General features: G+C 40.8%; 1 protein-coding gene across 3 annotated transcripts in view; it reads left to right on the forward strand.

Annotated features, from left to right (window-relative positions):
* MNAT1 (MNAT1 component of CDK activating kinase) overlaps positions 1-25,446 on the forward strand; it is a 119,102-nt gene that overhangs the window by 28,411 nt on the left and 65,245 nt on the right. For all 3 annotated transcript variants that reach the window (XR_007204100.1, XM_048305770.1, XM_048305769.1), the window contains exons 2-5: positions 7,043-7,195; positions 8,816-8,889; positions 17,318-17,421; positions 21,440-21,580. Coding sequence is in view for 2 of the 3 variants with exons in the window: in XM_048305770.1 (XP_048161727.1) it covers positions 7,043-7,195; positions 8,816-8,889; positions 17,318-17,421; positions 21,440-21,580 (472 nt within the window). In the remaining variant the exon portion in view is untranslated. The remainder of the gene's footprint in view (positions 1-7,042; positions 7,196-8,815; positions 8,890-17,317; positions 17,422-21,439; positions 21,581-25,446) is intronic.

Here is a 25,446-nt window from a genome sequence, read left to right on the forward strand (position 1 = left end):
AGTGTCTCATGACAAGCCCTCAATAATGTGGTCAGGATATCCCATCGTGCCACAAGTACCTTTTAATGTTTTTCCCCTTTTACCGTAAAGCCGCATTTCCTTGTCTTGTTCCCACGTGCTGTTGTTGCACTGTAAAATGCGTTGAAAATACAGGATAGAAAGTAGAAGTCTTGTTTCAGATCAAGCAAAAGATTTTTTGTGATTGTTTTGGGTCCCCCAAGTGTTTATTTTTTGTTGTCTATGTTTTAGTTTTTTTCCATGTGATTTCTGGTTTGTGCAGGTGTTTGGTGTGACTGAGTGCTCAGAGTACCTGAGTTAGTAAGACCTGTAAGCTCTGGGGGCAGTTCAGCCCACACCATGGTGTAGGACTTTCTCAAGAAGTAAGAAATGGATATGGATGGAGAAGGGAGCAACATATCTTGTGTGGAGTCTGGTGTGAGATCTCACACTTGTTAATAATAAGTATGTTTGCCTCGTGAGACAGTGGGTGACATTGAGCAGGATTGTGTCTAAAAAAGTGCAATTTCTGCAGTTTGGACAGACGTGGAAAATTTCATGATTGTGACTTAAGTTCAGCTGTGCTGTGGGTAGCTGTTGATCCTGATAACTACTTAATTTGATGTTTGCTGAGAACTCTGAAAACTAGCAAAGTTCTCATTGAAGGAGAATAAAGCATAATAGAAAAGGTTATTGACACAGTTGAATTATTATTTTAGTGCATGTGTTTGCCCAGTAGACCATAATGGATTTGGAGTAGTTGTTCTGGTACACTGAGTAAATTCTGGGTCGGTTTTGGTGTGCCTAGTCATTGTGAAAGCACTTATTTCTCAATGCCACACAGCTGCTCTTGAAGTGTCAAGAATTGGCCTGTCAAGTACTGGCCTGTTGTTTGACCAAACTGGCAGAATGGTGCTGTAAGACATGTTTTTGTGATTGTGTCCTTAACTGACTAGGCAGCACTATGTCAGAAAGAACCACTTTTATTTAAATACCCATAGAAATATTTTCTCTATACTATCCAGAGTTAGTAACATAGAAGCTTCTTTAATTTTTTTTTTCCCTAGGAAAAAAGAAAGGCTCATCTGTACTGGGTAAAAGTGATTTAAGTTTTAGCTTGCTGCAAACTTTCTTGTCAGGTCCAAGCCCCTTGAAACAGTTTTGTAGTAGAGATGTTGAAACATAATGGGTGGTGGAAATGTTTGTTTATTATTAATTGATTCAGCATGTCTTTTTTTTTTTTCTTTTGAGATGCCAGTCAGTCAAGGCTGTTGTTCAGCCACTACCTGATCTGCATTCTTTCTGGTGCAGTTGAGATGAACTGGTCTGTATAGCAGAGTATGTCCATGGGGTTTGGAAAATAGGGTTATCTATGGCAGAGTGTCTCTTAAATTTTTGAGATGTCTGGGCTCATTTAACCTCCTCCTTTCTGCAATACGGAGCAGAACTTGTCTGACAAAAAGAAAAAAAAAAAAGAAACAGAAGTGGTGTGCATGCATCCTTTTCCCAAAAGATATAAATAGTGTAGAAGGAGGATTGTGTTCTCAGCAGCTTGGCAGATGACGCTGAGAATTGACATAACACAGATATAGGCAGAGCACCGGAGTCTCTTTTTGCTTTTGCTTTGTTGCTTAAAGGAGGGGGTTCAGATCAGCTCTCTGGAGTCTTGATACTTTTGAAAAAAAATGAAATGTTAGTGAAGCAGTCTTTGAGATTTTGTGTCACAGTGTGTGTGACTGGGCTGAAAAGAAGGGAGCTGCAGACAACTGCAGATAGCTTATCAACAGTGTTTAAAACCCCAAAATTCTCATCTGTTGATTGATAGATTCTGATTGATAGATTGTGATTTCTGCCTGTAAGCTGAGATGTGTCCTATTGCCATGACGAGCTGTAGTCTCTGCATGGCACGTGTGCTACCTGTGAGATTTGTTTATTTACTAGTTGAACACAAGACCCACTGTAGGTTTTTTGGCCAAATAAGGTTTTTAGAACATTCTCAAAACCTTACCAAGTTGTCTGCTTACAAGGTGAGAACAGCAAAATCCCCATTGGTAGAACTTCACAGAATCTGAACAGGAATGAGAGAGAGTAATTGGTATCACCTTCCCCCAACTCCCTCTTGTACTTGACAGTCTGGGAAGAGATGGCCCAAAACACATAGGCAGCAGCTACTGCAAGTACTTGAATAAGGATTTATGGATTCCTGAAGCTGAGGTGTGAAAAGGAAAAGACTGATTTTTATCCTTAACTCCCTACTGATCTCTTGAGCTCCTTTATTCTGAGGCTCTCAGAAGCACCTGATGTCACTGGAGTCATGCTTCTTTCCTCTGCTTTTGGTCCCTGTCCTGTAACATGGGAAAAAATGTCTTTAGCTCGGTTCTTTTGACTCTTTTGGATCACAGAGGTCATGGGGGAACCTGCCTTTAGGCTGTGTCTATTAGTCCATCAGCCCAGAAAATAAAGCTGCAGTGGAAAACTGCAAATAGTTGATGAGCTCTTGGCTAGGTGGCAGAAATCACTGTGACTTGTTAAAGGTACTGAAGGTTGTGAAATAAACAGGTTTGACAGCTGCTCCCTCCAAATTGGGCTGTTCTTGTCTCAGTTCAAGAATCACTGCTTGAGAATATCAAATTGTCTAACCCAAGCTAAGCAAGAAGCCTGGGAATGTTTCTAGAAGCACCTTTGATTTAAAAATCTAGATGTCATTCTGTAAGGTTTCTCTTGTGTGTTTTCTGCTGTTTTTTAATGTTCCCTCCCCATAAATCAAGTCATTCTATTTCTCTAAGTAAATGTTCCTCCGACATCAGAATTGAGGAACAAGTGAAAACACATAAAATTTGCTGATTCTTTCCACTCCTCTTCTTGTTCAAGTCTTGGCTATGTATTGAAGACTGTATTATTATTTTTTAATCGAAACTGTTTTTTCTGTAGTAGAGAGGATCACTTGCTTTGTGAGGTACTTTAAATAACAGAAACATCTTGGTTATAAAAGCTGAAGAAAGAGGAGCTTAGAAATTCTAAGTATTTGATACTATTTAATGAGTGTATCTACTAAAAATAGGCTTTGTAAAGCAGGGTAGTAACTCATTCTGTAGTACTCCTAGTCAACAGCAAAAGCCATAAAGATTTTTTTTCTGAAATGATTAATGGCTGCATATCTAAAGTCCTGCAAATTTTTGTAATGCTCAGCAGAATCTAAAATTTTGAGCGAATATCTTGTGCTCCTGCTTGTGAAAATAGCTTTCCTTTAATCTGTTTTGTTTGCTCCCTTGCCAGCCAAGCTAAGAAAGTGAGCAGCACCATCAAGCTATGCTAATGTTGTGAGCCGTTTTCATCCTTCAGAGTCCCAGAGGGTTGATTCCTTATCTGCCATCATCCCTGCATGAAGTGTATGCGTGCATGTGTGGGGAATGCAGGATTGGGCACAAATCTTGTACCCTTTGAAGACACTCTGTCCAAAACAAACACTTAGTTCCCAGTAAGTGTAATTTAGTTGATAAATATCTTAACAGCTTTCTGGGGAGGAACCTCTGCTTGTTTTCTGCAATGTACCAAAAGCATTTTTAGTACGATCCTGAAGTCCTTGAACATGAGGGCCTGTAGTGTTGTTTGTGCATTGATGGTGCCAAACCATGTAGATGCTTGATTATTTGTTTTCCTAAAAAATGTGGTGTTGCTCTAGACTGCTCAGAGACTGGGCCTTTTGTTTAATATTTCATGGGGATGAAAGAGAAGAGCAAGAGAGATAAAATGAGTGTCCGTGAAATGAAAATGAGCTTTCTAATGTTTATTGGTGTTGAAGACCAGGAGACTTTATTGTTCCCGGTTTGCATTACTGATAGCTGTCCCTGTTGTCTGTCCATATGTAGGTCCTTGGGCATTTTCTACTGATATCTTCATTGTGATTACTTGTTCTCAAGATACAAACTCAAATCCAAAAGGTAATGAAATGTTTTAGTTAGTGTGTGAAGCAGAATACAGAGTGCAGAGGCTTTGCAACCTCAGTGTGAAGAGGAGAATCAGCGACATCACACCCCGAGTGTTTGTTTAGCTCTTATGTGAAACTGTTGTCTTCAGGCATACTCAGTATTGAACAAATGTATGGATGTGATTTTTTAAAGTATGAACACTTGTCATCATTAGTTTATACATGTAGCATATCTGCATACATAATACACATGCAAATGAAAAATTGCCTATTTAAGGCTCCTAATTTAAGACAACACCTCATTTGAAGGTGAGTTAAGCACGTGGTTTGGTGCATTGCTCATTTGGGGAAAGCCATGTATAATGTGTTGGCCAATGAAGGATGTACAGAATGATGTCCTGCTTTCACAGTCAACTGTCTTTTTACTAAGGCCAGTGGGGAAGAGTTGGTCTTGGAAAGAAATGGAAGGATCTCCTGAACTGATGTGGTCTGTGTGCCATGAGGAGCTCTCTAATACCAGTTGTGGTGTTGGGGTGTCCCTCTGTGCTGCTGAATGGGTTGGGTACCTCTGGTGAAGTCACAGAAATTGCTACGTATCTTTAATAACTAGCTAAATAATCCATATGAAAAAAATAATGTATTTTTAAATTTTACAGTGCAAGGTAATTTTTTTTCAAGTCACATTTTGAAGTCTTTATTTCAAGATGTGAAAGAATTCATTAACTCCACCTTTATAACAATCTGCCTTCCTGGAGATGACACATGCTCTGATATTAGCCGTCTGCAGTGAAACCAAAAGGAATTCCTTTGAGCAGGGTTTGGGAAATGACTTTTTTCCTTCCTCAAGAATCAGATGGAAATGTGTGACCAAACATTGTCATTGGTGGCAGAGTGGCTGCCGTTTGTGGGGGCAAAAATGACAGATCTGCTCGGAAGGAAGCTTGGGATCTAACTATGTATATTAAATCTGTCTGGAGATGGGAGAACAGGCAGGATATGGACAGAGTCCAGGTCTGCCCTTGACTTGTCCCATACAACCCCCTTTGAATTCAGAAGGAATTATCTCCAAATAAATGTAAGGGTGGATGTGCATGAGTGAGTGAGAATGCAATCACCTGATGTGGGATTCCCATAGTGAGGTGTTGACTCATCTTTTTATGTATGGAAAGCTATTTTGCAGCCTTAGAAACAGTGGTTTCAGTTTGGGAAGGCATTGAAGCACTTGCATGAAGTGCTTTTCCAAGGAGAGATTTTTTCCACAGTCAAGTCCTGTGCAAACTTGAAATGTCTTTGATTTAGGGAAGCAAGGAGTGAAGTAGCTTCAGGTGCTACTGTCTGTGAATAATATCCTGCACATGGAGCTCCTGTTCTGTTGGTCCTTAGGCAATACCATGATAAAAAAACGATACAAACACCTGCACTTGGATCCACCTGCTGAGTTCTGTCGTTTTACTCTCTTTATTCTATAACTTAGGAAAAAGGAGGCAGGGACTTTTCTGTGCTTTGGCTGCTGTGTTGAGAGAGACACAAACAGCACGAGCTGCCAAAATGAAGGAGACAGTGAAGCTGTCCTTATGTCAGGCTCCTGCATGCATGGACAGGTTGGGGGAGGAAGGAGAAACCCTTTCCCTGCCTTGCCTGCTCTCTTGCATTTACTATTGTTTCCCCTATAGTGGGGGCCTAAATTGCTTTCATTATGGGCATTACACTAATTTCTCATTTTGTTGAGTCCATGTTCCAGCAACTTCTGAATTTTAGGCCTAATGTGCTAATAAAGTTTGATCTTTCCCTACCCAGATAATTTGTATATGTAAGTACACTTTGTTTTCTAATTAAAGGAATTCTGGAGCAGGAAAATGCCCAAGTAAATTCAAGGTTTGCTCTTTAACATTGGCAGCTGCTGTGAAAGATGCAGACTGAAGCTGTAGTTCTCCATGTGTTAACAACAACAAAAAAATTTACCCTCTTTTCTTTTTTAATTGTGAGGTACAATCGTGTTTGTTTTGCACTTTCTAATCTTGAAAACAGAAGCTGGGTAAAACTGGTTGGCTCTCCTCATCTCTGCCTCTGTAAGGACTGGAACCAGTTTAGTTGGGGGTAGGTCAGCAGTGTGAAAGTTTTGTTTAAGATCTTTCTCAGCCATGTCAGTGTTGTTTCTCTTAACTTGTTTAGCTTTTGTGCTGGGTTTGTGAAGGCAAAACGTGGCTTAGCCCTTAATGTACAACTGTTTTGGCTTCAGTATAGCGAAGCTATAAATAGGCACCCCTTTGCCTCCCCAGCAAGGAAATGACTGCGGCAGGTGTTGTCCTCTGCTAGAAATTTGCACATTATTACTAACCAAGTACTTTTTTTTCTTAAAATCAGCTTTCTTGTTACGTGTTCTTCCTTTATTAAATGCCAACTGACAGGTCAGCAAGTATCTTGTTAAAATCTGAAGTCTTTATTAGGTCAAGAGAAATAAAAGCAGAAAGGTATTTTTGGTTTATTTCTGTGCAGCCTCTGTGTGAAGTTTATTTTACGTGCAATTTAAAAAGTGTTACCAGAAGGCATAGGAGAGCTGCATAAAGCTTGTTGCTGACTGAAATGGTGTTTTGATTCTTTTAGCTTTGCTGGGCTGGAGTTTAGCTCATGTTTGTTGTAGCAGTTTCTCTGTGATAGGACTGGCAGACACTTGGAAGTCTGCAGGCAAGATTTGTATCCATGCTTGGACTGAGTTCTCCTTGCACTGCATCAAGAAAATAAACAGGGCTTTTTGTGCAGCGAGGTGGTGCTTAGAGTAAATAAGGATATTGCAGTCTGGTCCATGTGAAATGGGTTTGCTGGTGTCAGTAAATAAGCTTCTCCTTGATACAGACCCCATCATTTTGTTTGGATTAATGTTTGGTCCCAGCAAAGAGCCGGAGTTGTTGGGCAGGGAGAATCAATGTGTTTGTGCTGCTGAGGCTGTGCTGTTCAGCCAGGGTGGAGAGCCGTGGCCTCCTGCCATTGATGGGTGCTGCAGAAATTGTGAAATCCAGGGGAGATGTGCTGTGCAAACAGCAAAAAAAGGGGACAGTCCTGTGTTTCACTTCCTGTTTAACATCTGCCTGCTTTTGCACCCCTTCCTTTCTCCCACAGATGCGAGAGCTGTGTGGACCTGCTGTTTGTGAGAGGGGCTGGGAACTGCCACGAGTGTGATACCCCCCTGAGGAAGAGTAACTTCAGGGTACAGCTCTTTGAGGATCCTGCTGTTGACAAGGAAGTGGAAATCCGGAAGAAAGTGCTGAAAATGTGAGTGTCACCATTCAAAAGAACAGAAAATGGATGTATTTCATGGATCACAATTTTAAAAAATTGACTTATTCAGTAGTAAAGAGGAAGTTTTTTCTTTTTTTTTTTTTTTAAAGTGACAAACCATAAGACTTGACTCCATTTATCATGGAGGGATTTCAGAGAATCTGATTTTGTGCAACAATTGGGAGCTGAATTCTCAATTTAGCCTTGTGGGATTCCTGCTTAGCATTAGAAGATATTGGGTGTTTCTGTGTGGCCTTCTTTGGCAAAGACTTGGCTCCTAAATGGAGATGATTAGATATTGAGGGGGTGAACATGGCAGTAGAGCAAGAAACAGGATCTTGATTGTTTTGTTGCCTGGGGACCTGTTCTGAGAGTTGAAGGCCAGTTCCCTTCAAAATCAAGATGGGAAAAAGAGAGTTCACATTGTTTTTTGCTTCACACAGCAATTGTTAGTGGAAATGGTTCCTTACAAGCCTGGTGTTACCAGTCTGTCATGCAGATTTGAAAGCTCTTGGAATTGAGATAAATGAGGTCTAAAATTGCATTTTGCTCCTTGTGGCCAGGAAGCAGCATTTTATAAGGAAAATAAGTGAGCCAGTTGGTGTTTTGATAGAAGAAAATCTGATAAATGTAACAACCCAGAGAGAGTTGTGTGTGCATAAGTGAACTTACAGGTAAATTGTAGGCTTGTCAGCTTTTATCTAAGTCTTGGTACAATAGTAAATGAATCATATGATGTTGCTGAGGTGTGGGGAAACTGTGCCACTGAATACCAAGATGCTGATGTGGAAAGGAGTAATAATTTCGATGTTTGATTTTAAAGTCTACTGAAGTGCACAGAAGTCAAACTGGAATAAGTCAACTGAGCTCACTAAATATGAAATAAAGTTTAGTTAGAAAATACTTGGCCCACTTGGGTTTGCCAGATTAGTTTTTAGGAGGCAGAAAAAATGCCCCCAAATTGGAATTTGGCCTGAGTTGTTGGGATGAGATTTTTATATTCGTGGGTGTCACAGTCCCCAGATCAGCCAAAATCTCAGCTTTCTGTTTTCTTGGGAAGAAAGTCTGCATGTCTTGACTTTCGAAGGCTGTCCATGTTCTAAGCCAGTTGTCCCTTCATCTTTTTACTTTCTCCAGCTCTGAAGAGGTGAACATGAGTGCTGGAATGGTTTATTGATATGAAATGAGATAATTGTGTAGCATTTTCAGTTTGCTGCTGACATATGCTTTCTGTTGCTGGCACAAAGCCAAACTCCTTTTTCCAATAGTTCTAGAAAGGCTTTTTTTCTGTGGGTGTTACTTTTGCCTCTGCCTTTGTTAAGAGGCTGGCTGGGAGTTACTCTATCTTGGCCTCTGTGCTCATGTTTACCTGTAACCCTGGAAAAGGAATTGGCAAACAATAGGCAAAGATAGCACTGATTTCTTCCAGGCTGCCTCCTTTCCTTTGGAACAGGCACTTCTGTCTTCCATTAAAGATTCTGGTCAGTTTGGGAGTCACAAAGCACATATTTGATAAAACTAGATCAATGCTTAATCAGTTTGTAGCCAAAGCCTTGTTGAATGGAAATGGCATCTTTCTATGTTGTATAAATACTTCTTTCTCTTCTCTCAAAGATACAATAAAAGAGAGGAAGACTTTCCCACTCTCGATGAATATAATGATTTCTTGGAAGAAATAGAAGAAATTGGTAAGTCTTAATGCTTGCATTTTTGATGTGCTGTGCTTATGAGACCATAGGCTTTTATCTTCTGACTCAGCTGCCTGTGAGAATGTGTAAGTTCAGTATGATTTATCATAGTATCAGATTTTTATCTAATTACTTTTTTTCTGGATTTTAATCATATTTGCTGAACTGTAGGACATTGTTAAGTAAAACATTTTATCTGCCAGGAAAAAAACCACAATCCAAAGAGGAAGCAGTGCTTTATAGCTGGAAAAGAAAGGCTTGCAGGGGACTGTCAAAGCTGCACTGGCAAAAATTAAACAAAGAAAGGAGAAATTGAAATTTTCATTATATGCCTCCATTAGCTTTATCTACCATGACAGAAGCCATATGGTGTCTTTCATCATTTTTGCTTCTGCAAGTACAGTAGTTGAAGCTGCTTTGAAGCTGATGACCTTACATACCACTGTGGTAGCATTTTATGTTGCTGTGCAGAAGGAGAAGGTTTAGGAACAGACGTTGATTTCTTTCTCTTTGGATTAGCTGAAGCAGAACTTTGCCCTGTGGGGAAGGGACAATGTTATCAACAGAGCTGATTTTCTTCTTAGGGTGACTTGTGATTTATGGTGGAGTGATGGGTTTTGCTTAGAAAAACAAGGATGTGTTCAAAGGAGTAGCTCCTAAATGGTTTCTTCTTGGTTTTTGTGAGCTTCTGAGGCTCACAAAAACCTTTTTTTTTGACCTGGAGGAAGAAGAGGTGACTTAGAGCAGGCAGGAGGGGCAGTGAATGTGATTTGGAGGAAACCATGGAGATGCCACTTTTCCTTCAATTCTCAAAGGAGCCCTTGCTCTTTTTTGCACTGTGGTGTTTTGTAGAAATGTATCCAGTACACTTACTGCCGTGAGCAATGTAGCATGTTTTTGTTGGCATCAGAAGGCTGAGGCTGGGAAGCCAAATTGTGTGGCTGGGAAACACCACTCACACTCACATGGGTCCAAATATTTGGAGGAGATGATGTGGGTGTAGCTTTGTTTGTATATTTTTTGGAATGGTATGGGGGAAGGAGGGAGTGAATAGAAAGAATGGCCAGAGGATCCTGGAAGAATCTGTGTGCATATGGAAAGCAAAACTGCATTTATTTATGTGGCATTAAATACAGTTTCCCACTTAACTGCTGTTGCAGGGCTTTTCAACATCTGTAACAAGGGAGTTGAAATTTTGCCTGAAATTGTCTGAACTTCATGAATTTTTGCAGGATGTTGTGATTCTACAGCTCTTGGGATTAGGTGGTTACATTGCAAATGGTTCCAAAGCCTGTACTGGGAACTTGGTTTAGAAGCAGCAGAAACCTGGCTGGTCTTGGTAACCTTATAAAAAAGAGTGAATTGGCCAATAGTTGTTTTGGCCCTGCAAATACATAATGAAGAAGCTTGATAGAGTTTTTAGGAATTGGAGTTAGTTATCTGAGAGGGACACCTAAAATACTAAAAGAATTGGAAGTCCAACTGCATCCCGGTTCCTTCATGTAGCTACCAGGGTGATGAGAGGAAAGAAGGGGTGCAGTCAGAAGGCTCTTAATTTTCACTGTCAATGGGTTCTTTTATGATCTACCAGCTCCAGACAGATCCCAGAAGACAGGTTATATTCAACACCACTTTAGGCAAGAGTTCAAGCTCTGTTCTCTCTCCCTGGTGACAAAGCCCATTGGACATTTCTCTCCAAGCCCATCCCTGCTGTGCTCCTGAGAAGAATTCCCCACCTGGCAGTTGTTTGGTGTGACTTTTTCCAGTGCATGTTGTGAATGGTGTGACTGAAAAATGTGTTAAAAGTGTCTTTGACTCTATGATAATCTCATATTTTACTTCTGAGAGTAGTAATTTCATTTTTGTGTGTCTCTGAATTCCTGCTTGCTTGCTCATGTGAAAAACTGGGCTACAAGATGGAGAAGAAAGGATTTGCATGGCAGTTTTGCCTTGTGAAGCCAACATTCAGCAGGTTGGCAGTAGCTGGTGGTGGTTGTTCAAGCTGTCACATTGGGAAGGTAGGGGGACAGGGAACTGGATTTCCCCTCTCTCCCCCTGCCCCAAACTTTCAGTTTTTCTGTGAGATGGTCAAAATGCAGCTTTAACTTTTTTTCCTCTTTGCTGGAAGGTTTTGTTTCTGGAGTTGTTGCGGGGGCTTAAATAAAGTAGGTGCTTAGCAGAGACAAAATGTAAACATGCTGTATAGGTGTATTTCATGTGGCCCTGGTTCTGATAGGTCTTCTAAATACTTCAGGTAGGTCAGCTCCAAAACTTGCAATGGATTGAGACAGAGCAATTGCTGACCTCACTTGAAACACATTTTCCCCCTTCGTATCAGCTGTTTAATACCTACAGACCTTTTCTGTTGAAATAGAAGAGTTGGGTGGTGCAGCAGCAGCACGTGTGTGTGGGAAGGTCAAACAAACATTAGGATAGTCACCTTTAAAGATTTCTGTTATAAAAACCACGTTTTTGAAGTGGTTTAGAGTGTAGCCAGTGAATAATGCTTTGGGCTAAAATGTGTTAAACAAGGCTTTAAATAAAAACCACATTTTAAAGCAAGTTTTCCCCAGAAGAAAAATCGGTTGGACAATTTGAGAACATTGTAAACACAGTTTGTTGTCATTAGCACAAGGAATAAAAATAAAGTGAGAGTTAAAACCTGCCTTTGGGAAAGGTGCGGACAGCATGTATCTGAGTGGGTCAGGTCTGTGCCCGTATGATGAGAGGGACATGGTTAAACCTTTGAGTGTTGATACAAGTTGCACTCTTTGGGCACAATGTGAATTCTCTTGCTCTTTCTACAAAGTTTTCTATTTCCCCCAAGTATTTCTTCTTCCCCAGAGTATCTCTGTAGCCGTTTTTTGTAAGCCCTGTGTGTGAAAGCTCTCCGGAGCAGGACCCGCCTCCCAGCCTGTGCCTGGCACCTTCTCCTGGTACCTTAGTGAGGCCCCCAGGCATTACCGCAACACAATTGTTAGCGGTAATTGCTGCTTTTAAAAACATTCACTGCATTCAGCTCCGAAGGAGGCTGCTGTTATTTGTGTGTTCCTGTATCTCCCTACTCCTCCAAGAATTTGTGCAATACCGGCTGCCTCGTGACTTGTCTTGCTCAGAACACTTATCTCACCAGTGATCCTTGGATAGAAAAGGTTTTGCTATCTGTGATCACTTGTGGGTTGTGCTGTTTATTGTTTTGTGGTTTGGTTTTTTTCCCCTCTGTGTGTGTGTTCTCGAGGATGGTGTTGCTGGTCCTGACAAAGGCAATAACTGAACTGGAAATTGGGCAGCTTTATTAGAGATCTGTTTTAGTCATCTCATGTGAACAGAGATTTCACACTTCCAGCCAAAATGGTCTGTCTTAGACTGATTCGGGCTGAGTGATTTCAATCATTCATTACCATGCAATATTTCTGGAAAAATTATTGATTCAATAAAAGACCATTGAGGATAAACAGAAACAATTATTAATACCTAACTAGACTTTTCTGGCTTAACTGTGGGTTTTCTTTTGTTTCTGATAATTATTTTGTTACAATCCCAGAAATGTTGGTTGGAAGGGACCTGTTAAATTCTCTTCCATCTTTTCTCCCCCTCATCCCTTTCCTGCCCCTTTTAAAAGTACAGGGATCAGGCATTAAAAGCACCAAGAGAAGGTGCCACAGTAGCCTGGGACATCCCAGGCAGACTGAGGATGAGGTTGTCTCCCTCTGTAGCACTCTGCCATTCCCAATCTGGGGTTTTAGAAAGATGATAATTAAGGGGTTGTTATAGTAGGATGGGAGCAATATTGTTTATAATGAACTAATGCTAATAGTTTTTAGTCTTAGTCTAAAACAGGGAGATTTGGAGGGACTGAGTCCTGTAGTGCAGTGATATTCATTCATACTGTTATGTCTCTGGACAAATTCTTGTGCCATTTAATTAAAATTTTTGTCTCATTTCCTTTTTTATAACTGGGAAAATATTTTTCCATTTGTTATAGAATTGTATAATCAGTGTTGTTTTGAAAAGCAGAGAAAGTCTCCCTGTAGAGGCTGAATTTCAGAAGTTGGAAGTTTCACCTAAATAGAATGAAATGTTTCACAAAAACACAATAGTCTTCCTGTTATACTTAACAGATGTCTCAAGGCAAGTCATTTTATAAACCAACCAATGTGAGATGGATAAGTAGATAAATAATTGTTGCATACAAAACAGCTTCTGTTTCTTTTCCCTGAAGGGCTTCAGGCCTCTTATATCGGCTTATGCTATATTTCAACATTGACAAAAATAAGTCTGTCTTCTCTTTGAAACCTTTTCAAATCAGCCATCTGCTTTGCCACTCATATTCAGATCTACACCAATATTTTTTCAGGGTAGGTGTAGCATATGAGTTGGGATTTTTAACTCTTTCTAGTTCTTCTAGTTCTAGAATTTTTTTTTTTTTTTTAAGTTAAGAATTATATTTAAAATAAATTTCTGGCAAAACTCAAAGCAGGCCAAATAAAAAAAGTGCTGCATAGTCCTAGCTATGTAAAAGTTAGTGTGTTGAGTATTAGCAACTGTGTTCTTTGGTTTTATAGTTGTTGGGTTTTAAATGCCAAGTAACTTGTGGACGGGACAAGGGACAAGAGAGGGAAATAATATCTTAATTATTTTTTGTGCCCTAGTGCCCCTTGCAAAACAGACTTGTCAGCTGTAATTGTGAGGATACAATGGCAAGAATTTGTATTCTATAAATATTGATGAAAAGACGTTTGAAGCTCATGAAAAATTTATTAGAAAATATGTTGAAAGATGTTTTGGCTGGCTGGTAACCATGCAGTGTCAAAGAGCAACTTGTTTTGCTGGTAGGTGTTTATTGTGGGAGGGGAGATGCAGTTTTCATGCACTAAAGGGCAGCTGTTGACACTGTTGCTGTAAGAGATCCAGATTACACTGTTACGCTCTCCACCGTTTTACTTTTTTTTAATACACTTTTTTGACACTGTTTCCACTCTTACAACAAAATGTAGCTCTTAAGTGTTTCCACTCTTGAAATGTGGATAACTCAGTGTTGAGGAGGAGATGCTTAGGACCAGAGCAGTGTTCCTCATCAATGACTATGTATCAGTCTTCTTTGGGACAAATTTGCTCTGGCCTTTGAGGGTGCTGGAAGTTTGAGTCTCTGATTGCTGGTGTCCTACAATAACCTTGAGTGACAAAGCAGAATAAGATGGACATCGCAGGGTCAGCGTGGTGTGAGCAGATCTGACTGCTGAGGGGGTTGTAGCTGTGGTTTGGTTCCAGCCACAGCAGGAAAACAAGGGGGGATAAACACTTCCACCTTGCCATGAGCAGAGCAGTGGGCTGTTAGGGTGACTGTGCAGGTGGCTGCTAAAAATTTCTCAAACATTGATGCAGAAATAGATTTTTTTAGATAGAAATGTTACTTCCTATGAAGTACCAAAATACACTTTTGTAAGTAGTTCTTAATAAAGGTAGGCATCTGCATGTGTTTAAAACATGCCTGCTTTTCCCCAGTATGAGTTTTAAATCTTAAGCTTCTTATTTTATAGGCCAAATTATGACTAGTTGAACCTGTTAAAGATAACTGAGAAAGAAGTTAAAAACCCAAACCCTGAAGGTTTCCAGCAGCAATAGTTGCAAAACAGAGATCACCAGCTTATTCCTGGATTTATTTTTAGCGAAATATTCACGATGTTCAGGAGCTTAAAGGCAATTTGGCATCTCCTCATGCACCTGAAGGTGGCATCTGGGCATCCTGCTAGCACAGCATGGCTCATATGCTATTTCTTTCTTGTGTCGTCATTGAAGAGTTTAGAGAGCTGCTGTGTGGATTTAAGTTGTAGGAAGTGCTGACATTCCCATGCAGCTGCTGTCGTTGCAGAGCCCTGGTCTGGTTATATGCCAGCATTTTCACATGACACTACTTCTCTCCCCTAATACTCAAATATTAAAACTTCTTGTAAGTGGGCAACTGTAGGCTGGAAATGTGGAGGTCAGATCTCCATTAAATTACTAAACATTAGGGTAAAATAATGTGCTTTATTAAGGAGAGGTTGCTATGACCAGAAAGTCACAATATGAAATAGGAAAATGTTACGCCTTTTGGAGAGGAAAAAAGCCCCAAAACATTTGGAATAGGTAGCTTGCTTCCAAAAACCAAGGAGCTGAACTTTGAATGGCTTGTTTGGGTTATGGCAGTGCCCAGAGGTTCCATCTGGGATGAGATCAAGACCACAGGGAGAAGTGCTGGCTGTAGCTATAGTATGGAGATACAGCAGGTGATGTATAAGGGGAAGGAACCTTTATTCCTCTTGTGGTTCTTGCCAGTGGGAGACCTCCAGTACAGAGACCCAGCAATCTGCCCAGGAACAGTAGCAAAGTTCCAAAATTCAACTCAGGTGTTGATTCTGAAATTCTTAAAGCACAAACTCAGCCTCCATCTTAGATCTTCTCTCTGAACTGAGGATGCTGGGGTGGGGCTGGAAGAGTTCAGCTGATTCAGGAGCCAGGCTGAATTGAAATGTCAGTCCTCTTGATATTGCTTATTATTTAAAAAAGGGGAAAAATAAATACAGCAATTTGGGTGTTTTTAACTTAAGGTTAGGAAGTTCTTCAGCTGTGTCTTGCTGAGCCCTTTTTTGTTGCAATTTGAAGAAATTGGAAATTTTTAATAACAGTAAAATGAGGTGGTGGTTTGATACTCCTGGAAAGAGAATATTCCTATTCCCATCTGTACTCTTTAATTACTTCCCTGGTACCCTCTCTGGTACTTGCCCGACCCCTGTGTTGAGCCAGTTCAGGTTACTGGGGGATTTCTGTTGGCACTGCAAAGCATCCAGGGGAGTTCTGGAGTCAGAGCAGGGGAAAGGGTGAGGCCTCTGCCTGGGGAGAGGAGCATAAGAGCAGGAATGCCTCTCTTGGCGGTGGTGAGCTGGGCTTGTAGAACTGAGCTGCATCCCACTGCTCTACCATTTTGGACCTTCCCCTTTCTTCTTATCTCCATTTGCTCCTGGCTTTGATCTCTTGATGTTTCCTTCTCTGCTCTCACCTGGTTTGCTAGTCTGGGCTACTCTTGGTTTGGTTTGCCTAGAACCCTCCTAAATGCTCATTTCACCTGTGTTACCTGTGGAGAGGAGGAAAGAAGAGATGGGATCTTCCCCAAACTGAGATGTGTGTTATCCTGATGAGTAACAACAGACTTCATGCTGCTTCCTTCTGTTCCTCCCTAGCAGCCTCGCTGGTACAAATGACTTGGCAGTGGTGCCTGTGCCCAGGATTAGTTTGGCCCTGGTTGCCTAAAAGCCTGGGAAGAGGGAACCAAACCAAAACCTCCCAAGTCCCATGCTGCTGTTTTCACAAGAACTTCCTTCCCTTCCACAGGGTCTGATGTAGCACAGTCACTGCGCGGTTGTTTCTTGTGAAGGGTTTATCAATGGCAGCACAAACTTCTCCGCTGCTCTTGTAGCCACATGACAGAGCTCTTGGAGGCTTTGAGTGCTGTGTGCTGGCACTGTTCAGTAGCTTTAAGGCCACGGGCATGAGCCCAGCATCCACTCTGGACAGGGATCGCCAAGTGACTTCCCAGTGATAACAGCGTTCAGCTGGAATTCACTTGACCCACAAGTGAACCAATGACCTAGAGGTGAAGGGCTCAGGCATTGCATCAAATTACTAATCATCCAAACCATCTACATCTTTCAAGCTGTTGATTATAGAAACTGTTCAATTTCTTGAGATATCGTCTGTGCCATGTGTAGATAATTGGGAATGTTGTGCTAAACTGTGGAGCTTGCTGGCCGACCCTGCTTGCTCATAATTACATGAGATATAGCCTGTTACCATTGAGAGACATCAAAAGAATGTCAGATGACCTGTTAATCTGCAAGCATCTGCAGATTCCTCATAATAAAGGTAATTGTACATTGGTGCCTTTTAAGTTATCAAGCAATGTGAATTTTTTTTGTGTACCTGAGAATTCAAACAGTCACTGTAGCCTTTGTGCATTAGATATTCCCTGTGAAATGGAATGACTTAATAATTTCTAACCTTGTCTTAATATGCATGTGTTTGGTCTAATTTAATTTTACAGGAATCACTGTGTTCTTAGCTATAACTGCTACTTGAAAAGGTCAATGTTTTATGAATAGTATGGTGATTATTCATGTGTATCATTACCAGTGTCACAAAATGGGATGCAAGATTCAAATTTTAATCTCCTACAGATGTGTAAACCTACAGAAACTCTGCTGGCTTTCGTTGAAGTGCAGTGACTTAGCAGATTGTCTCTGTCTTTATAGGGCTTGTTTAAATAAGTTCTGTTACTGCAATGTTTATATCTGGCTAGAAGGGATAGAGAGCATAAGAATAGTGTTTCTTTGTCATGGGCATGCATGCTGGCCTAATACTTTTGCTTTCTCTCTTTATAATATTTATGCAGTATTTAACTTGACCAACAATGTGGACTTGGAGAACACCAAAAAGAAAATGGAGCTGTATCAAAAGGATAACAAAGAAGTCATTCAGAAGAATAAGTTAAAACTGGTTAGTTAACTTCTCTCCCCTACAATTTTTATTCGTTTGTTAAAGATTTGTGGAGTACTTTCTTAAAACAATTCAAAGCTGAAAGCACTGTGCAGATTTCTTTGTATTTAAATATTGAGGTTGATAGTTGAAATGTAGTTATGCTTTGTTTTGGGAAGGGCTTGAAGAGAGGGGCAGGCAGTAGAGCCTGTGTCTAATACATCACCATGGCATGCGTGCTGGCAGTGTCGTTGGACAATATCCAGGAGAGATGAAGTTCGTTCCTACACCAGGACAATCGTTCCTTTCTCATCTGAAGGAAAAAAGGAATCCAGACTCAGACATTATGAAGCTCCCAGGAGAGAGTTGTAAAATTGAGACAAAGCACAGGCCTGCTTTATGCAAAATTCAAAATGAAAGATGTTGAAACAAACATTAAAACTTTTGTTCAAGAGCTGATAACAGTAACATCAGGGATATTGTATATATGATCTGTGTGCAAAACACAGGGCTCTTTGAAGATTCATTCATTAAATTATGTCTCACATATCATTTTGTTCTTTAAAAATAAACTTGCATGCATCTATTCCTGTAGGAAAAGTTTAATCTGGTAAATATTTTTTCAGCATAAAAATACACATTGTTATCAGTTCTTGAAGGAAAATGTCTGCCCAGAGTGTGACATGACAAGGTTTTGTGTTTTAATGCAGTTGCACTAAGGACTTGCTTTCAAATCAGTAGGGGTGAAATCCTCACTCCCCTGAAGTCTGTGGCAAAACTCTGAGTGATTTCTTTAGCTCTAGGATTTCACAGGAGGAGATTGGAATCTGAAAAATGTTTGTTTGAACCTCTTCCTTTTAAAGGCAAGGATATTTCCCTAGGGGTCCATCTCTGATCTGTTATCCTGTCTCTGACACTGTGCAATATCCTCTGCTTCAGAGCTTGAAGAGACCTGCCAAAGCTTTGGCTACATGTCTTATTTTACAATGGAGTTGCAGCCTCTGGGGTCACAGTGAGAACAGTGTGCTCTGCCTGCAGCCCACCTTCCCTTCAAGGAAGTGACTCTGACAGCCTGTGCAGGGTCTGTGTGATCCTGTCAAGCAGCTCTGTAATACCCTATACCCACTCAAGCCCCCAGGACTTCTGTTTGCTGTGCTCTGCAGTCCTGCTGTGCTGGAGGCTGGCTGCTGGAAGCTGGTCAAGCCTGCGGGAATCCACACTCACTGGAGAGCTGGAGAAATTTCTTTTTTTTTTTCTTTTTTAACATTTGAAACATTCATAATTTCTTTTTCAACAATTGAAACATAATAATAGACTTTACACAGTGGTTATTACAAAAGCTGCATGATCTTGCCTATAAATTTACCCCTTTCCTAAAAGCTGAAAGGGTGCTTTTCCTCTCTAGCTCTTCTTAGCAAGTTTTGGAATGTCTTTACTCCACCCATGGTAGAAAGGTGTCCTACTTTCTTGCCTAAACTTCTTATGGCCAGTCGTTGTCCCTACATTCTTGACTTAAATTTTTCTGTCCTCTGTAATCGGTTGCTTCTGAGGGATACAGATATCTTCTGTCCCTCTTGTTGTTTTTGTTACCCTTTGCCTGCTCCAGTTTGAATTCATGTTTGGCAAGCAGAAGGGGCCAGAATTGAATGCAGAGATCTTAATGCCTCTCATAAAGGAACTCTGTTCTCCCATCTCTGCTGGAAATACATTCTACCTCAGACTGTTCTTCTCTTTTAGTTCAGAAAAAAAGCATGAAGATCTTGGTGTTCTTGTAATTATAAAGTGTTTTTTATATATAGATATTTATATACGCTTCTTATTTATAAAACTTTGCACCCTGAGTGGACTACAACTTTTCCAGTGATTCTCCCTTAAGTATTTGCAGTTCTCCAGTCACAGGGTAACTTGTTGCCTCCTACTTTATCACTAGATGTTTGATTTCACTTGCTGCTTTGTGCAGTCTTGAAATAGTTTTGTCTGAATTCTGTGATGGGAATGTGCATGTTTTCTTGATTATCCTTTCCTGAATGTGGTGAAACATTATTTTACTTTCTTCTTACTTCTTCACTTGTAGGCTTGAGTTTACTCCAGGCTTCACTGTCATCATCTTTTCCTTCAGATATTAGGACTGTGTTTAGATTATCTTTAGTCTGGACACTTTTGCTGCCTGTTGGACTCATCTTTTCTGTTTTACTGTTCTGTTTGGTCTTCCTCTAAAGAATTTGATCTGACACATGATTATTCTTCCATTTTCCTGTAGTCTGCTCTGGTTTAGGTTTGTTTATCAGTTTACTTATTTCTGACTATAAGTTTTCTGGGCTGTTTCTTCAGACTAGGTCTGTCAGCACTTCCCTACAAGTTTTCTTCTGTTTCAGTGCAAATTCCAGGCAGTCTTTAGAGATAAATGTGGAAGAGCCTTGGAATGTCTCAAAAACCCTGAGCTCTTCAGTTCTGTTGACTGAACTAACTAAATCCCTTAATTCTCAGACATAATCTCAGTTAGCAGTTTGGGGATTTTCTTGTTTATTTTTTTCCTTTCATTAAATGCAAAGAGAGCCCAGTTCCAGGTGGTTGCTGGTTGGTGACCAGCTTTTCACCAGTTACAAAATGGAAGCAGCTTCTGTTGGCTTGGTGGCAGGTGATGAGATCTGTGAGGTGATCCAGCTCTTGCATCCAGGGGGTAGCTGAGCCTCACTGGAACCCACTGGCTTGATCTGTCTGGTAGAAGGATATTTTTTACATATTCTGGCTTATATCAGGTAGCTGGGCTTTGTGATACAGTTTTATGATTAGAACAAACTTTACTGTGCTCTTGGCCTCAGTGATCACAGAATAAACGGAGTTGGAAGGGACCCACAAGGATTATTGAGTCCAGGTCCTGGCCCTGCACTGCACCATTCCCAAGAGTCACACCCTGTGCCTGAGAGCAGTTTTTGTCCAAAAACTCCTTGAGCCCTGTCAGGCTTGGGGCTGTGATCACTGCCCTGGGGAGCCTGTTCCAGTGCCAACCACCCTCTGGGTGAAGAAACCTTTTCCTGATATCCAGCCTAAACCTCCCCTGACACAATGTCAGGCTATTCCCTTGGGTCCTGTCACTGGGTACCACAGAGAAGAGGTCAGTGTCTTCCCCTATGATGTTTTGCTGAAACTGCTTTCATCAATAAATCATCCATTTAAGTTTATAAAATTTTAATTATCTCGCCATTTTTGCTGCATCTCCCTTTGCTCTAGTATTTTTGATGGGGAAGATTTGGAAGATGTTTCCTCTGTGGTTCTCCTTATACCTTCTTGCAACCCAACTGACATTCTTTTGATCCCTCTTCTTTATTAAATTGTTTAATCCTCTTAGTTTCCCCTATCTCTGAGCCCTCTTCTGTTTTTTTTATTCTTTCACTGTGATTTTCAGATACAGATTACTTAGTAGTTTACAGGTTAAAAAAAGACTTGCCAAGAGATAGATCTGTAACAAAAACTTGTCATTTTGTACTAATAATCTTTCTTTTTCATCTCATGTCACATGACTGCAGCCCAGGTTATAGGAAAAATTCCTTATTTTCTGAAAATGTGACATTTTCACAATTCATGCTTAGATTTATAGGCTTCTCTATTAATAGTCACATTTTTGTAATTTCTCCTTTTTCTTCTACACCACTGATAAGCACAGGGTGTGCTTTGCAAAGAAGATGCAGCTGATGAATGGAACAATCAGTAATAGCACTGTGGGATTATATTTTTGTTAACCCTACTTACATCATTGAGTTTTAGGATGTGTGGGAGCCCAGAGAGGCTTCCTTTAGAGTGAAAGTGTAGGGAAAACCCATTCTCTAACATTTAAGGAGTCAGATCCAGACTGCAGCAAGTTCAAAATCTTAACTTTACACTGGACAATAAGGAGGTAGAATAATCATCCATAATCACCTTAAAATTCTGCTTGAAAAGGTAGAATTTGGCTGCTTTTCTTGCATGGCCTGCCCTGGGTCCCTTGGTGGGCAGTGGAGCTGGGGGGTGGCTGTGAGCTGATTTCTGATTTCCCTTTCAGACGCGGGAGCAGGAAGAGCTGGAGGAGGCTCTGGAGGTGGAGCGGCAGGAAAGCGAACAAAGGCGACTGTTCATGCAGAAGGAAGAACAGCTACAACAGATGATAAAAAGGAAGAATAAACAGGCACTCCTGGATGATCTGGTGAGTAACAAAACCAGAGGCTTTGAATGCTCAGTAGCATTGACATTCATCTCTATCACTGCTAACGGTGTGGAGTTAACACATCTGTCCCTGTTTCACATGTTTTGTGTTTCCATTCTCTCACCTGTTATTTATTGCAGTGCTGCAAACCACTCTGGTTTTGGTGAGCTAAGGAGTGGGTGAAGAGTGCTTCTGGGATTTGTAGACTTAATCTACCACTGGTGGCTTGTTATGCAGTTCTGAGTCGTGGCTGATAGTCTGGTGTGTAAGCAAAATGTTCATCAGGAGCTGCTTCTTGACTCGGCCACCTCTGCAGTGGAGATGGTGGAGAGCAGGGGACAGTAACCTCATGAGTTATCCAAGCATTGGTCAGCCCTTTCTCAGTCAGAGCACCTAAATGATTGGTGGTCCCTTTGTATTCAAAAACTACTACAATGAAGAGTTTTCTTGCCTTGAGTGTGTCATGTTCTCTTACTGCAACTTCTCTGGTACAAGTTGCTCCTTTTGAAGTGAGTGAAATTTGTATAGACAAATGGAGGAAAACTCAGAATACTCCTGGAAGTTGTGGTAATCTTGGTTAATTTACTGATTCTGCATCTGAAATACAGTAATGTGTGGGCATAGAGAAACTCAGTGTCTCACTTAAACAAGATTCACGTCTAAATTTTTTCAATATGAGTTTGAGTACAGACATGCATACACACACATTCACAGGTTTAACACCCATGAGCACAGTCTGTGTACACACAGTCTGTGTGTAACCTTGAAGGAAATCAGAGAAAAGAAGTATGTATGCATATGCACACGTGTTCAGCAGTGTCAGTGAGGTTAAAGCTGCTTGGCATATCTAAATCATATTTTCTCTCTTAGATCAATGCATCTCACACTAATACAGTGTTAATTCCTGCTTGTAGTCTCAGCTCTTATTCAAGATACAAATGCTTTTCTACTTTTCCTGAAAAAGTAGAGTTCCTCTTGGAGCCAGTGCAGAAGGCACTGACATGGATAGAGGATCTAAGTGTAATTTAGGAGATTCAAGACCTCCTGAAGAGATGCCTTTCTCCAAGCCAGGATTCCTGGCAACCTGTCATTGGTTTTCCTTTTGTAGACAAAAGCAAAGATGAGCAGAAAGATTCTTTAAAAAACACCCCCAAGCCTGTATCTTTACATCCAGCAATCTATTTTCACTTTAAAGGTAAATATGTTTACATTCCACACAATTAGGAACAATGGATCAATTAATAAAAACTCCACTATGAATATGAATTTAGTTTCTCAGAATATGGATTTTTAGTTTCTGACTTTTTAAAACCCTGTTCTAAAACACACTCCTAACTGACTAGAGACCAGTGGTGATGTGTGTTTGGTTGTTTTATTAATTTTTTTTTAACACAGCAATTGGTTTTATTGGAAACCTTCACCAGATGGCTTGCAGAAAATATAGTTATAAATAACCCTTAAACATGACTAAAATAGGTAGTTTCAACTGTGATTGCATATGTATTGCTATTAAAACATATCTTAATATTCTAAAAACAACATAAAGGTGATTTTTAAAGGCTGAGGGAGGAAACTGGACAGTTTCAAGTTGTGTCTCTGTTTCTGAAGGGGCAGTGTCAACTTAAATTTGAGCCAAAACTTGCTTTGTAATATTTCTAAGATTTATAAAACCAGCACTGAAGTGTTTGTGTAATGACTTACAAAGTCTCTGGAAAACCAGCGGTTGTTAAACAAATAAACATTTCCTATGGTCTCTGAAATCCCTCTAATGCTGTGCTGCAAATCTGAAAATGAAACTGATCATAACTAAAACTTAAATGAGAAATGCAGCAAAAGCCAAGCATAAGCAGCAGCAGTGTAAAGAATTAACTTAAAAAACCCAATCTTATATCTATGGTTGCTGGTTCTGTGCTAAACCAAAAAGGATTAATTTCTGCCTACAGAGATACCACTGGTTTCACCACTGACTCTGCAGAGTGAGAGCAGAGGAAGGTGGGAAGCTTACCTTGGTTTTGAATCTTCTTTGGACCTGATGTGGTCAACCTACACCCCAGACCTACTGGATCATGGTAATTTTTTTTTTTTTTTTTCAAGTTTGCCCCTGCCACTGGGTAGCAAGAAATAATCTAAGACACAGTTTTTGTGTTGTACAAGTAGAGATGTCAGGTATTTTCCTTATCAAGAAATGAATTTTATCTTTGGTGCTGAAATCTTAAGAAGCTACAAATCTCATAGAGTCATAGAAATGCTTGTGTTGGAAGGATCCTTGAAGACCATCCAGTTCCAACCCCCTGCCATGGGGACGGAAAACTTCCACTAGAGCAGATTGCTCAGAGCCCCATCCAGCCTGGCCTTGAACACTCACCGTGTTGGGGCATCCACAGCTTCTCTGGGCAACCTGTGCCCGGACCTCACCACCCTCAGTAAAGAATTTCTTTCAATGTGTAAGCTAAACCTGCCCTCTTGCCCTTGTCCTGTCACTCCAGGCTGTTGTAAGTAGTCTCTCCCCATCTTTTGTCAGCTCCCTTCAGATACTGGAAGGCCACAATGATGTTACCCCAAACCCTTCGCTTTTCCAGGCTGAACAATCCTAATGCTCTCAGCCTTTCCTCATGGGAGAGGTGCCCCTTCCCTCGCCATCGTGGTGCTCTGAGTCGTTACATGTGTTACTTGTGGTGGTTTCATATGGGGTAAAGGTCTCAGTTGTGTACAAAAGTGTTTGAGAATACTGTGCCATCTTCAAAGAGCTGAAAATTTAGATAGTCCAGAGGCACAGAAATGTTTGGTATTTAAAATGTTGTGCAGTGGGCCCTGGTTTCTGGCCAGCGTGGGGAGTGCAGGGGCTTGTGCAGAAAGGACTGGGCCTGGGGCCAAGGCTCCATGAACCCCTCCTTGGCTGGGAACAGGGAGGGGAAGGCCAGTGTGAAGTGCTGGGGAGGTGAGCAAGGCATCGGGGCAGACCCAGGCTCTGCTGGCCACTGGAAAAACAGTCTGGTCCTTTTTGCCTCCCAGTACTAAATTAGGCAATTTCTATGTTACCTTCATTGTAGGTCACCTGTTTTACAATAAAACCTCTCACTTTATTATTACACAATACCCTGTTGTAATTTAGACTTGCAGACTCAAATGCACTTTATGTATCACTGGAAGAGTTATATGAGTGGGTTTTTTTGGGTTGTTGTTTGTTTGGGTTTTTTTTTTAAACCTTCGGTAGTCTTGGATAATCCAGGCTGAGTAAAATATTAAAGCACTTTCTTTATGTGCTGTACAAACTCTCCTGTGTGTATACAGAGGATTCTAAGATGATCTCTTAGATACCTTGTGTGTTATGGGACTTGCACTCTCCTCTTCAACAGCCCATACTTCCCAGGCATGAGCACAATGGGATTGCAGCACATGGCAGAGGAGCAGGTTTTCCCTGGGCTGTGGCATAGCTTGGAGTCAGGCAAATGTGTTAAAGATGTCATATCCACACTTTTATCCACATATCCAGAACCTCAAGGGTTTTGAGACAAATCTTTCAGAAATTGTTGCGTATAACCAGCTTTGTTCATAGTGTAGACAGTTTGTTTTCCCATACAGAAAATTGCTGGTATGGATAAACACAGGGTTGGAACTTCCACGTGTGTTAATAGTTAACAGAAGGGCCCTGTGCATATTCAAAAGGAGAAACAATCAGGATGTGGTGCCTTGCTGGCACAGTGTGGGTTTCCCACAGTTGTGTAATCTGGTTACTGGTCATTGTGTGAACTCTGGAGAAGTTGGTTAAAAGTTGGCTTCCTTGAGTCACTCCATTAGAAATGCAGTGAGAGTTTAAGGAATATGAAGGATGAAATGAACAAGAGAACGCTTTCCACTCTTCCCTT

The sequence above is a fragment of the Corvus hawaiiensis genome, chromosome 6, assembly GCF_020740725.1.
Source record: "Corvus hawaiiensis isolate bCorHaw1 chromosome 6, bCorHaw1.pri.cur, whole genome shotgun sequence".
NCBI lineage: Eukaryota > Metazoa > Chordata > Aves > Passeriformes > Corvidae > Corvus > Corvus hawaiiensis.